Source organism: Vicugna pacos, chromosome 15, assembly GCF_048564905.1.
Source record: "Vicugna pacos chromosome 15, VicPac4, whole genome shotgun sequence".
In the NCBI taxonomy this organism is placed as follows: Eukaryota; Metazoa; Chordata; class Mammalia; order Artiodactyla; family Camelidae; genus Vicugna; species Vicugna pacos.
The window spans coordinates 38875873-38889225 of record NC_133001.1 but is presented as its reverse complement, the minus strand read 5'-3'; the positions used below and the strand labels follow the sequence as shown (position 1 = coordinate 38889225).

General features: G+C 38.4%; 1 protein-coding gene across 1 annotated transcript in view; it reads right to left on the bottom strand.

Moving 5' to 3' along the window:
• NLRC4 (NLR family CARD domain containing 4) overlaps nucleotides 1–13353 on the bottom strand; it is a 32091-nt gene that overhangs the window by 7618 nt on the left and 11120 nt on the right. The window contains 7 exon segments of the mRNA XM_072937944.1: nucleotides 1644–1778; nucleotides 1781–1807; nucleotides 2453–2545; nucleotides 4380–4550; nucleotides 6429–6497; nucleotides 6500–6520; nucleotides 9979–11973. Coding sequence (XP_072794045.1) covers nucleotides 1644–1778; nucleotides 1781–1807; nucleotides 2453–2545; nucleotides 4380–4550; nucleotides 6429–6497; nucleotides 6500–6520; nucleotides 9979–11973 — 2511 coding nt within the window.

Genomic DNA, 13353 nt, shown 5'->3' with positions numbered 1-13353 from the left:
ACTTAAAGGTTTGAAAGATGATAAAAGATCTCTACCTAAAAATGCCTCCCCACCTGTAATTCTAATTCTACACACACCAAGAGCCTCCTTGAAAAGCTATATGCTTTCCAACTAAGTATGAGGTTACCTGAGAGAGATTATTTGTTAGCTAATTAATTCATCTGTCATAGAAGCCACCTGCTTCCAGTATCACCTGGAAGAGAAGAGGGGCCTGAAAGAATGACACTCAGGATGATATGATTTGATGGGTTAAGGGAGCAGGTAGAAGAGTTGAAAGTGGAGTTAGAAATTAAGGGAAGGAAAGATCCAGAACTTGGAGCATTACTAATGAAGTCAAAACCTTTAGACAGCCTAAAGACTTAAAGGGATATGCACCTCTAAGAGAGAAGATTTTTAAAAGAGGGGAATTAGTGTTTAATGGGTACAGAGTTTCAATTGAGTAAATTAAAAAACTGGAGATGGATGGCAATGGTAGTTGCATAAGAATGTGAATGTACTTAATGCCACAAAACTGTAGACTAAAAATGACTAAAATGGTAAGCTTTATGATATGTATACTACAAATACATTCTAGACAATTTGTGAGGGAAATGAAGGCAGTCAAGGCTATTTTCACGAATCCCTTGCCTTAGGTGGTATGGTAGTCAGCCTTCACGGTGGCTCCAATGATCCTCACCTCCTATTACTCACTCCCCTGTGTTGACCCCTTCCGCACTGGATAGAGCTGACCTGGGTAACCAACTGGACACAGCATAGATGACCGGAAGTGATCTTCCAAGGCTAAGTCATAAGAGATACTGCAACTTCTAACTGATTTTGTCTTGAATCTCTTGCTCTGCAGGAAGTGAGCTGCCATGTTGTAAGAACATGCAAGCAGTCTATGGAGAGGTCCAGGGAGGAGAAACTGAGACCTCCAGTCAACAGCCGTCATTAACCTGTCAACCAAGTGAGAAACCACCTTGGAAGCAGGTCCCAAGTAGCCCCAGTCAACATCAAAACTGCAACCTCATGGCAGAGCCTAAGCTAAGCCACTCCCAAATTCCTGACCCACAGAAACTTGAGATAATGTTTGTAGATGTTTTAAGCCACTAAGTTTTGGGGTAATCTGTTACACAGACATTGATAACTAATACAGAGAGCAGGAGAATCCTTTATCAACTGCCTGAGACTAGTGGTATCTTCAGTCATTTATGTGTCTCTGCTCCTGGATTATATCACAGCTACTTGAAGATATTCTGAGACCCCATTTAGGTAAAGTTGCACTTACCTCTACATTTTATGAATATCCAACAGGTGACTTAAAAATATTTCCCAAGATTGGAGAGGCATTGCTGAATTTCAGATAGTAAAGACTAGGAAGAGCAATTCCTAACATAATACACCTGTCAGATAACGTGAACATTTTTCCTTTAAACACTGTAGGTGAAATGCTTGAAAACCTGAAGGCAGGCCAGTGTTTTAAATCATTTTCCTCCTTAAGATGTGTGAAAACTCTTTCAATATACTTGTATTAAAAAAGAGGAGACAAATAAATAAATCAAGGTGCTAAATAACTAAATAAGTAAGTAATTAAATACAGCAAGCTAACTGAAGAACTTAGTGAGGGCTAACTTCTTTCCTCTTGTCTCTGTGTGTGTACCCACCTAGAATTCTGATCTCTGCATCTGTGAGTCTCCAGTTTTTCAGCCCAAGCTTGACGAGCTGAGAGGCTCCCTCCAGTTGCTCCAATAGCCTGGTCAGGCTGATTCGTACATCACACCACCACGGCAGCATCAGAACAGCTCTTCCAAGATGGGCAGCCTGTCAACTTGAAGAACCAGAGGGCAGTTCAACAATTGGATCCACCTCAAAACTGATGAAGGATGAAGAGATGTAGGAGAAGGAATGATCTTTATCTCTGCAGCCTACTCAATGTTCAGTAAGAATTTACTTGGTTTTTTGTTGATATTTTTATGGAAAGTTTCAAGAATATACAAATATACAGAACAGTATAGTGAAACTGTATATACAAATAAGCCAACTTTCCACAAACATCAAATCATGGAAAATCTTGCTTCATCCTCATTGAATTCATTTCCTTCTATACTATTTTCAAGCAAATCACAGGAAGTAAATATCAGGTTTTTAAATTCTCACTTAATCACAGTATCATTATCACACCTTAAAAATCTTATCATTAACTCCATAAGCAAATTTGTCTTCAATATCACTTACTCTCAGACATTAGCTCCCTCGGAGATGGCAAGGAGATGGCAAGGAGATGGGAGCCTCAGGTACAGTAAGTACGTGAAAACTGGTAACTCAGAAGCCATGGGCCAGTGTGCCTTAAGGGCAGTTTAAGAAGGAGCTAAATGACTTACATGAGGTTCACCTAGTAAAAGAAACCTCAGGGATCAGGGTACACTTTTCTGACTATTTGAGTATTTGATTTTGGCTAAATTGTCAATCTTACTCAGTTCATGAAGAGCTTCATTTCCATCCTTTTCCAGGTGATTTTCAGATAAATCAAGAATGCTCAGTTTGGCCAAGTTGTGAAGATTCTGAGCTGGGGGAAAAAATTAATCCAAAACAAAAAGACTTTTCAGGAAACTGTATATGCATTTAAAATATCATTAGAAGAATTCTGAGTCCTTGCCTTCTTTCTTGATAGTATACAAACCATTATTTGACTTGATTGATTTAATTATGCCAAAAGGTGTCTGGGTAGGTTTAACCCCCAGTTGCCATGAGGATGAAAGATGAACAGCTATTTCCTGTTCTTTAGTTCTGACTAATAACCTTCAATTCACAAAAAACCTAAAGTAGCCTGGAATACAGTTGTTATGTCACTTTAGGAAAGTCACTCTGTTTCTTTAAGCCTCATCTTTAGAATGTGGAAGTGGAACTAAATAAACTGTAAGGTTTCTTCCAATTCTAAAATGCCCTTATCATGTGGGAGAAACAAAGGAACCAAAACACAGGTAAGATAAGCTCTTCTCTGTGTACTTCGGTTTAGATGATTCTGTTAATGCCATGGTTGTGATGCTAATAATAAAAACTTAGAAAGTAAAAAAAAAAAAAAAAGATGAGAAAAATAGAAAACAAATAGCAAAATTGCAGATGGAAACCTAATCATATCAATAATTACATTAATGTAAATAGATCAAACACTCGAATTAAAAGACAGATTAATAGTATTAGATTTTTAAAAGCAAGATCCAACTCCATGCTATCTTCAAGAGATGTATTTTAATGACAAAGACACAAATATTTTGAGGTAAAAAATTTGGAAAACTATTTTACATGCAAATATTAATTATAAAATGCTACCACTGTGGCTAAGAACTGCTTAATTCTTTTCTTCATTACAGATATTCATCATGGTTGTTTAATCTATTTGAAGTTTTTCCTATCAAGACTGACTAGAAAAAAAGCTTCCTTAAAAATAATTTTTTAATGAGTACATACTCTTGTTATAGTATTAGCTATTGTTATTTTTAATCAATCATATGAATCCTTTTCTTAGAGTAAAGGGTTCTGGGGTTTTCTTAGAATAAAACTCCCGGGGTTTGGTGCTTTAAAAAACCCCACAGAACTCGTCTTAAAAAGGGTACAATTGATATTTTCAGTTCTAAACCTATCTCTCTTCAGGACAATTAGAGAAGTAAAGTAGTATGCTCATCATTCTCATGCCCCCAGTGTTTGTCTGGCCTTTTCCAATCATGGGTTTCTCTAGCTTTTGGTTTATGTTAACATACAAATGATTTCCTTAGTAAACCTTACAGACTCCTAGCTATGTTGTATTCTGTTTTAAAAGGGCTAGATTATCTTTTTTTCCCAAAATCTAAATTTAAAAAATATGTGAATTGAACATGTCCAGTTTATCCAGAAATATGCAAAGGTTTCTCCATATTTGGTATATGTACCCTTTAGGAACTCAAAAGACTCAACTCTTATATTAATGTACCAACTCCACCTTAACAGGGCAATAGGTGAGAACTGGAAGGCCTGAGAACATTTAAGGGAACTTTCTCTCTCTGCTTCTCAATCATTTATTTATCCATTTGTTCAAATTTTCATAAAGCAGTTATTATGTAACAGGACACGTGTCAAGTTTCACACACCAATTTCTTATTTTCTTCCTCTTTACCTTCTCTTAAAATTATAACATCTTCACTTATCCTGAGATTGTTTCCTGTCAGTCATCTATAAGAAATTTTCATTCCAATCATACAGAAGATTATTAAAAACAGGCTAGATATTACATAGAAGTCTTTATTATCTTTTCCAGTTTCTCTAAAAATTAAATCTCCATTTGAGAGACTTAGCAGGGCCTTAGTATAAAAGTATCATATATTCTCTCACACTGTTTTCATTCAGTAAATGCATGCAGCAGTTACCTAGAATTTTCACGGCATTTCCCAACAGGCAGCAGGAGACTAATTGGATTTCTTTAAGGTCACGGGGTTCAGCTGACAGAGACTTGACTATGTAATCCATTCCTTCCCCAATATCAGACAAATGGGTCAAACGAAGTAAACACATCTTCTTCATGTTTGTCAGGCCTTCAGCTGCAAATAGATGGAAAGGAAATGCATTAGGACACCAAGTTAATTTGATATAACTGCAGATTAATGGACTGAAAAGAAGATAAAAAACAATTGCACAGAGACCTTGCCATGCTCTTTTTGTAGAGAACTTGAGCTATGAAAATCCAAGGAGAGTTGTTTTTCTTTCAATGATCACTTTCCAGTCTCCTGGACCATACAAATTTCACTTAGCAGGTCATTCTCTTAATAACATGAAAAAAAAACTATAGTATATGTGTAGAATTTTAATGGGTATCAACATATATCTTTACCATACTTTTTTCATAGAACGAAGTTTTCTGAATGAGCACACTCCCTTTAATCCCCTCAATAATCTTAGGAGGAATGGAAGCTGAATTCAGAGGGGCAGCTCGGAAACTTCCATTCCTTAGTGTGCTTCTAGTGTAGAACCCTGCTTGTGACTGTGGGATACGTGGCCTGCCTGATGCTTTACAATGAAAACAACATCCAATGCAGCATGTTTAATGAGGTGGAATTTATGTCAAAAATACAGTTGAAAACATTCTGAAATGTTCCTTGTTCTTAGGTCTAAAGCTGATGTGGAGTTTAAGATTGACTGGGCATATCTTTGTGTAATTAAAATATTTCCTTATCTTGATGGTACTCTTACCTATAGAAAAAAATATATTGTTTTAATAATATCTACCTTGAAGAACTGTGGGAAGGTTGCAGATAATGTATGTGATGTACTTAGTGTGGTGCCTGGCACAGAGTAGGTACATGTTAATTGTTGTCATGAGAGTACACATAGCTTAGAGATTGTGAACATGAATTTTGCAGTCAGTTTGATTCCTGGATCCCATACTTAATAATTGTGCAAATGTGGGCAAGTTATTCAGTCTTTTAGCTGTGGCTTTAGGGATGATTATACCTACATGTTAGGACTATTGTGAGGATTCAAGAAGAGGAAGTATGTAAAAGTACCTAGTTCAGTGTCTATTGTGCAATAACTCTTTAATAAATAGTAATTTAGACTGGTTTATTCAGTCCCAGGCTTTGATTCCTTAATGGTAGCACCAGATTGTCTCAGATAGGTATTTTTGAACCCTTTGTAATAATTGGTGAGACCCTGGGCAAGTCAATAAACTGTTCTAAGTTCCACTGGCAGTAAAATAAGAGTTGAACTAGATGCTCTCAGGCCCCTTCCAGCTCTGCTATTCTGGGTAACTTGTAGGCATCCAATAAATGTTTATTGAAGATTGAATCAATTTGGATATTCACATGCAGGCTATATAATGAAAAAATGCCAGTCATGTTTAAATTGTAGGATAGGGTTGTCTTTAGGCAGGAACCAAAATGAAAAAGAATGTATAAGAAAGCATTTAACTGAGGGCAAACAGGAAGGAGAAAAGAGCAAAAAAATTTTTAAAAAGTAGGGACATTGGGGGAAAACAGCTTCAGTGGGAATCCCCCCTGTCCTCGAGGGCCTGGCTCCCTTTGATAAATCACATTTTGCTTGTATTCCTGAAACTTTCGTGGTCCACGTTCATTCCTGTGTCTCATTCAACTTATGAAGTTTTATTGAATTATGAAATACAGCATAAACTTTTTTATCCTGCTTCTATGTTTTAAATATAAACATAGTCAATCAGCTGGGGAGATAAAAACATATCATGGCTTCTGTCCCCAAAAGGGTTACAATCTGGTGGTGTACAATTTACATAAAAGGGTGCTGAGAGATTGGAATGGGAGTGGAGAAAATGTCAAGGAACACCAACGTAGTCACAAGGACATAAGGGTATACTTGCCTTGTATAGAAACAGCCAGCGTCAAAGAGTCTTAACTGTTCTTAATATCAAACTTATATTAATAGAAATATTAGAGAAACAAAACTCTGACCTAGTTTTATAGCATCTTCCTCATTCATCTTAACATTATCCAGCATGAGCTTCGTAAGGTTCTTCAAATACCCAAGCTGTCAGTCAGACCACCTGCCAGAAGAAAAGAGATTGGACTGTGTTCAGCTATCATTCACTAGATTTCTATTACCAATCAAAAAATTTTAGTTGTCATTATGGGCAAGAAATGCTCATGAAATTCACACAAAACTGTATTTTTTGTCAGAGATGGGCATCTTCCTTAGCTAAAAGCATGTGTTCCAAATATAATGGAATTACACTGGAAAACAATAACAGAAAGATAATTGGGAAATCTCCAAATGCTTGGAAAGTAAACAACATACTTCTAAACAAGCATGGATCAAATGGGAAGTCTTAAGAAAAATTAGACAATATTTTGAAAAATACAGAAATAAAAATAAACCACATCAAAATCTCCAGTTAAAACAGTGCTTAAAGGGAGGTGTAGAGCATTAAATGCTTATGTTAGAAATAAGGAAAGGTTTCAAATTGATAACCTAAGCTTACTACTTAAGAAACTAGAGAGAAGAGCAAAATAAACCTAATGCAAGAAGAAGCAATACAATAATAAAGATAAAGGCAGAAATCAATTAAAAATTGCTAACATAAACAATAGGGAAAAATCAATGAAAATTAAAAGCTTTATATTTGAAAAGATCAATGCAATTGATAAATTTCTAGTAGGACTGACAAAGAAAAAAGTGAGGAATAACAAATTACCAATATCAAAAATGAAAGAGGATATTATCACAGAAATTGCAGATGTTAAAAGGATAGAGAATAATATGAACAAATCTACACACATAAATTTGACAACATAGATAAAATTGCACAATTTCTTGAGAGCCAGAAGCTATTAAAACTCATCCAATATTATATAAGTAACCTGAATAGTCCTATATAACTATTAAAGAAATTGAATTGGCGAGGGATAGACAAGGGTATTGACAAATGTTAGATCAATGGAAGTAGATCACACACTTAGCATATGTGAGGTTCTGGTTTCAATCCCCAGTACTTCTGATACAAAGGCTATTCAAACATGAAAGAATAGTCATTTCAATAAATAAAACAACTGGATATTCATAAGGAAGAAAAATGAACCTTTTCTAAACTTCACACCTCACACAAATGTTAACTCAAAATGGATCCTAGAACTAAATGTAAAACATAAAACTTTAAAAGGAAATACAGGAAAAAATCTTCATGACCTGGGGTTATGAAAAGAGTTCTTAGATATGACACTGAAACCATGATTCATAAAGAAAAAAAAAAGGAAAAAAGAAATAAAAGGGAAAAAAAAGGACTTCAACAAAATTTAAAACTTTTGTTCTGTGAAAGAAACTGTTAAAAGAATGAAAAGATTAGCTACAGATTGGGAGAAAATATTTTCAAATTAGTTATCTGGTAAAGGACTTATATCCAGAATATATGAAGAACACTTAAAACTGAACATTAAGAAAACAAATTGACCCAATTAAAAATGGATAAAAATTTGAACAGACATTTCACCACAATGGCAAATGCACATGAAAAATTTTCAACTTTTATCAGCCAACTCTGATGAGATAACACTAGACACAGAGTTCCAGTTGCTCCACATCCTCATCAGCATTCAGTGTTGTCTGATTTTTATTTTTTCTTAGTGTAAAATGACAAAAGTAGAAAAACAAAGAATACTAAGTGCTAGTGAGAATGCAGAGCAACTAAAATTCTCATATATTGCTACTGAAAATGTAAATTGTCAAAGTGAAATATAGTTCAGAAGTTTCTTAAAAAGTTAAACAAGCGCTTGTAATATGGCCCAGCAATCCATCTCCTAGGTATTTATCCAAATGAATTGAAAACTTATTTTCACACAAAAACTTGCACAAGAATGCTTATAGTAGCTCTATTTATAATTGCCCAAACTAGAAATAACCTACATGTGTTTCAATGGTGACTATATAAACACACTGTGGTATATCCATACAATGGCTATTCAGCAATAGAATGAGATGACCTAGGAGGATGCTGAAGAGACTTGGAGGGCAAAAATAGAAACCAACCTTAGGTATAAATGACAGGGAACTGGATTCTAGCTATAAAAAAAGTAAGTGCTGATTACAAACTGAAATGTCAAAGAGGGCCAGGGAAATGATGTTATTACAAGAAGTAGAATGGGTGGGCTCTATGCCCAACTGGAGATTATGTGTCTTGCCCAAAGAGCATAGGAGCAGATCATGAAGCTCTAGTCAGTTGTTACCAAGGGAGGATGTGGGCCTGCAGTTGCCAACCCATAATTTTCAAGAGAAACCTGTATTTTCACATGACATCTCCCAATTTCAAAATGGTGGCAACGCCTTCAGGGAGAAGAGTTTTGGTTAGGGGGGAAGGAAAGGAAGGAGACTTTTCACGTAGTTGTTTTATAATTTGAACTATGTGACTCTATTACTCAAAAAGTAAATTAAAATATTGGCAAATATTAAAAAGAAAAAATTTAATTGTACGGAGGCCAAATTCAGCACATAAGTGACTGGTTTGCAAGATCAGAACAAAGGAATAGCCATCAAGAGGAGATGGTTACCTTCCTGACAGAAAGTAGTCTAATGTCGTCTGGGTGACTATCCAGAATCTTATAGCAGGGACTCCTGCGCTGAGTAGGAGGTTGCAAAGATTATCTGTGCAAAAGATTCTAGGCTCCTAAAATGATAGAAAATGTCCTCTACAGGGTGACAAGGGAGGCAGAGCCGAATGGGAAATTATTTGTGGGTGAAAATGAATCCCAGATTACAGTCAAGTAGAGGAAGGCTCCAGCCAGCCCGTAGCTTCACAGCACTCAGCAGCCCCTGCTCTGGGCTGCAGGGCTGATCTACACAGGTAAGGCAGGTCTACACAGGTAAGACAGCCACTCACCTTCAGTGTCATTTTGAATTTGGGGAAACTCCCCTTTACCCAGAAAGATTGACCCAGCATGTATGTGTCTGAAATTTCTTCATGTCAGACAAAACCTTTTCCCAAAATCTTCTTTCAAAATGAATGATACCCAGGGTTGGGGTGAGGCTGGGTATGTGCTGCAACTTCCTAGATGAGAATCCAGTGATGCAATTAGCCACCAGCTTCTGTAGGTGATTAGTTTACAGGCTGGATTTCCTCCCAGGCTTGAAGGAAGGAGGGGTGCTACTTGGCAGGGAAGCAATGAGTGTTAAGTAGAGATGGAGTTACTGACAAGAGGAAGGGTTCACAGAAGACAAGCTTAACCAACTGTACACACATCCACACACAGACAAACACACTCTTTACCATACACGCCATATAGCTATTCAAACAGACCACAGAGCTTCAGCCCTTGGGAATCCTCCCTAGGGCTTCCCAATCTGACAGCCTTGCCCCGACAATCGAACCCTCTCCCCAACCCTCCCACCTCCCTTCCAAGTCCTGACACCTGGTAGAAACCATCAGAAAATTTAAAGCAAAACAAATGATAACTCATATTCCCACAGTAAGTAGCCAGGTTTGATTATAGCTTAAACTGCTGGTATTTACAATACCCGGCAGCCGTTGAGTCTGTAGGTCATGAATCCTCAAGGTTTTCAGGTTCGTCACGGATGTGATATGCTGCTCGTCTTCTAAGGTGAGGGGACTGGCTTCCACTATGAGGAAATGAATGTTCTCAGAGGTTCTGAGGACTGAACTGAGGCTTCCAGCCACGCCGGTACATCTCTTAATGCACAATCTGAGGCTTGCAGCAGAGCTGAATATTTTCCCCAGATGTTTTATATCTTGCTCATTCAACTTGCAGAAATCCCGGAGTGTGACCTCCAGGGTCTTGAATTCCTGCTTCCAGTTGAAGAGCAAAGACACAGCCCTGCTGGGAATATAGGTTTCTGAGGACTCTTGAGTGTGGGTCCTGCTTATGTCTCCTGCCGCCTTGTCCAGCGAAGCTGCAGCTCCCCCGCAAAGGTCCAGTTTTACGAAGTCCAGAGCACTTGCACAATTAGGCAGGTCTTCAAAGAAGTCAAATAAGTAATCAGGGATGTTCTGTGAGTTGATATATAAGCTTTTACCATGAAAGAAAGCTTCAAATTCTTCCCTCAGGGTTGATGTGGACATGCTCTCATGGAATAAATTGATGCCACACTCTGTAAAGCAGTTGATGTTTCTGTCTTTCAGTGTTTCTTGCACAGTGGTGCTTTTCACATTTTGCATAGACTCCTGCCTCCAGAGAGGCCTCTTGGTGACAGAAAGCCCGAGGAGGCTGCCGTGTTGACACACTGACGCAAGGTGTTTCAGAACAGTCCTGGTGGCCTCGTCAGATGACCCACACGTGTACAGGAGCAGGCTGCTATACTTGGATGTAATGTCTGAAATGGAAACCATTTTCTGTAAGTGACTGTTCCCCTTGGTCACCTCTGCTGGCTCTCCAGAGGTCAGTAAACTGCTGAGTCTGCACCCTGCTGTGTACTCCTGGAAAGATTTATGAAAGAATTTATACTTTGGCTTGAACCGTTGAGCTGTGTATTTACAGAGGAGTCCCGTTGTCAGTAGGACATCCTCGTTCACGCTGGACAAGTCATCTGGTTCGAAATCAAACCTCTGGGAGAACACGCCCTCCAGAGCTAGGTCTCCACAGTGGTCCAGGCTCCGAGTAACTTCACTGGGAGCCACCCCTTTACGTTTGTGCTTGTTTTTATTTATTTGCAGATCATAGAAGGCACGGAACAGTGTGGTCTGTGTGTGAGAGTGGAACTCACTTTCTCCCATCTGGATTGCACATGTGATGACCACAAAGAGAGGGGTCTTCATCAGATTCCTCAAGCACCTGAATTTCTGAATTTGGAGCAACAAGCCCTCAGCAAGCTCTTTTATCAGCACTTCCCGGATGAGAGCCTGGGCACTGTCCTCCGTCATGTCCCCCACCTCGGCAATCAGTGCACCAAACTGCCGGATGTGCCTCAGGCAGTCCGTGGTGGTGGTGACAATGACCGTGTTCTTAAAGCGGTGGTTTTCCTTTATCAGGGCATCGATTTCTGGGCAGTTCTGGGCCTTAAATTCATTGTAGCCATCAAGGAGGAAAAGAACCCTCTGCCGCAGCTTCAGCAGCGTGGCCATGAAAGTCTGCTTCCTGATAGTGTCAGGTATATCCAGGAGTTGGTCACATAGGGTTTCAAAGAGTCCTCCCTGGGCCCTGCTCAGACGGAGAAAGAAGACCAATTTGAACTTGGTCAGAGCCTGACACTCTCCAGAGGCCCAGAGCATGGCAATTCGCTGCAGCAGAGTGGACTTCCCTTTGCCTGATTCCCCTTCGATGATACAGGGGCTCTGAAGAGTGTCCAGCAGGCCACTCAGGGTCAGCTGCTCCAGACGGTGATGGTGTTGGTCCTTCCTCCACAGAACAGGTTCTGTGAAGGTTCTTTTCAAATTAAAAATAATGTCAATATCTTCACCCAGGGGATAGAAGTTCAGAAAAGATGGAGTATGGTAAAAGTCCTTTAAATCCTGAGCCAAGACATCTAAGTCGTCTTCTGACATCTGATGAAAAAGACCTGTTAGAGAAGAGGTTAGGTTAAAGAAGACCAAATTCTGTGTCTCCCCAGAACCTAGAGTTCAGGAGGATGAAGGGAGAGTGATGCTGAGAACCTTCCCTTGGTGACTTTAATTTCTCTCCTCATTTTTGAGCTCGCAGAAAGGGTTCCAAATATTTACTTCTGCTTTTCCCTGTTACCCTTTGCCGTACTTCCCCTTTTGCCTTGTTTCCTCCTTTCCACCACCAAATCTTATAGCAGCTGATTGGAAATCAGAGGAGCCAGAGTTTGGGTTAAGGAAACTATGTGAGAAAAGTGGGGCTATGGCTGAGAATGATGGTCAGGAGTAACTTGTAGCAGATCAAGCCTTAACCATAAAATCTTGTCATGAAATGACATTAATTAAACATTAATTAAAACCAATCACGAAATAATTGACTAATTTGAAGAAATAAGAACTACATAAACATTTCATGAAAGGCAGAATCATGCTCCTTTAGTCAATCAGACTCTTCACCATGGTACTTGAATCACAGTCAGGGGGCCATTTGTCCACAGATGGGCCTCATCAGACTAAGGACTGTTAGGGGAGGATATAGCTCAGTGGTAGAGTACATGCTTAGCATGTGCAAGGTCCTGGGTTCAATCCCCAGTACTTCCACTAAAAAATAAAATAAAGTAAAAAAGTTAATTAAAAAATACATAAAGAAATATAATAACCTCCCCACCTCCCCCCCAAAAATAAAAAACAGACTAAGGAATGTTGAAAACTACTACTGCATTGACTTTTTTTTATCATTATTTTATTAAACAGTACAATTCATCTTATTACTATTTTCACACACACTGTCCACATTCTCACATTAGGTGATAATAGAAATATAACTAAAGTGGATTTAAATTATTGCTTAGAAAGAGAGACTACTTAAGAACTAAGTCTGAACACCATGTGTCATTTTGGAAGTTTTCAGGCATTTTCATAAAAAGCAGAAAAAGATAAATATGTCACCACTAGCTAGTATTATTTAATTCTGCCTAGAAAGTGTCGAGCCCTGAAATAATAAAACTGCATTGACTTGTTTTTTTATTTTTTATATTTTGTTTCATTTGTGAATTTTTTGTTTGGCTGCATTTTAATTTTATTTGAGGGAGCGTAATTATATATATATATTCTTTTAATGGTGGTACTGGGAATTGAACCCAGGACCTTGTGCATGCTGAGCACACACTCTACCACTGAGCTATACCGTCCCCCCTGCATTGACTTCTTAAGTGCCTTCATTGTCCACCCAGTTTGACTTGAAGTCGGATTATAAAAATAATTTATTCCCTGCCCCTGGAGTTACTCATTTGGCCTCCCCATCGAGTAATTTAGTGGGAGTTGTTGTTGTTGTTGTTGTT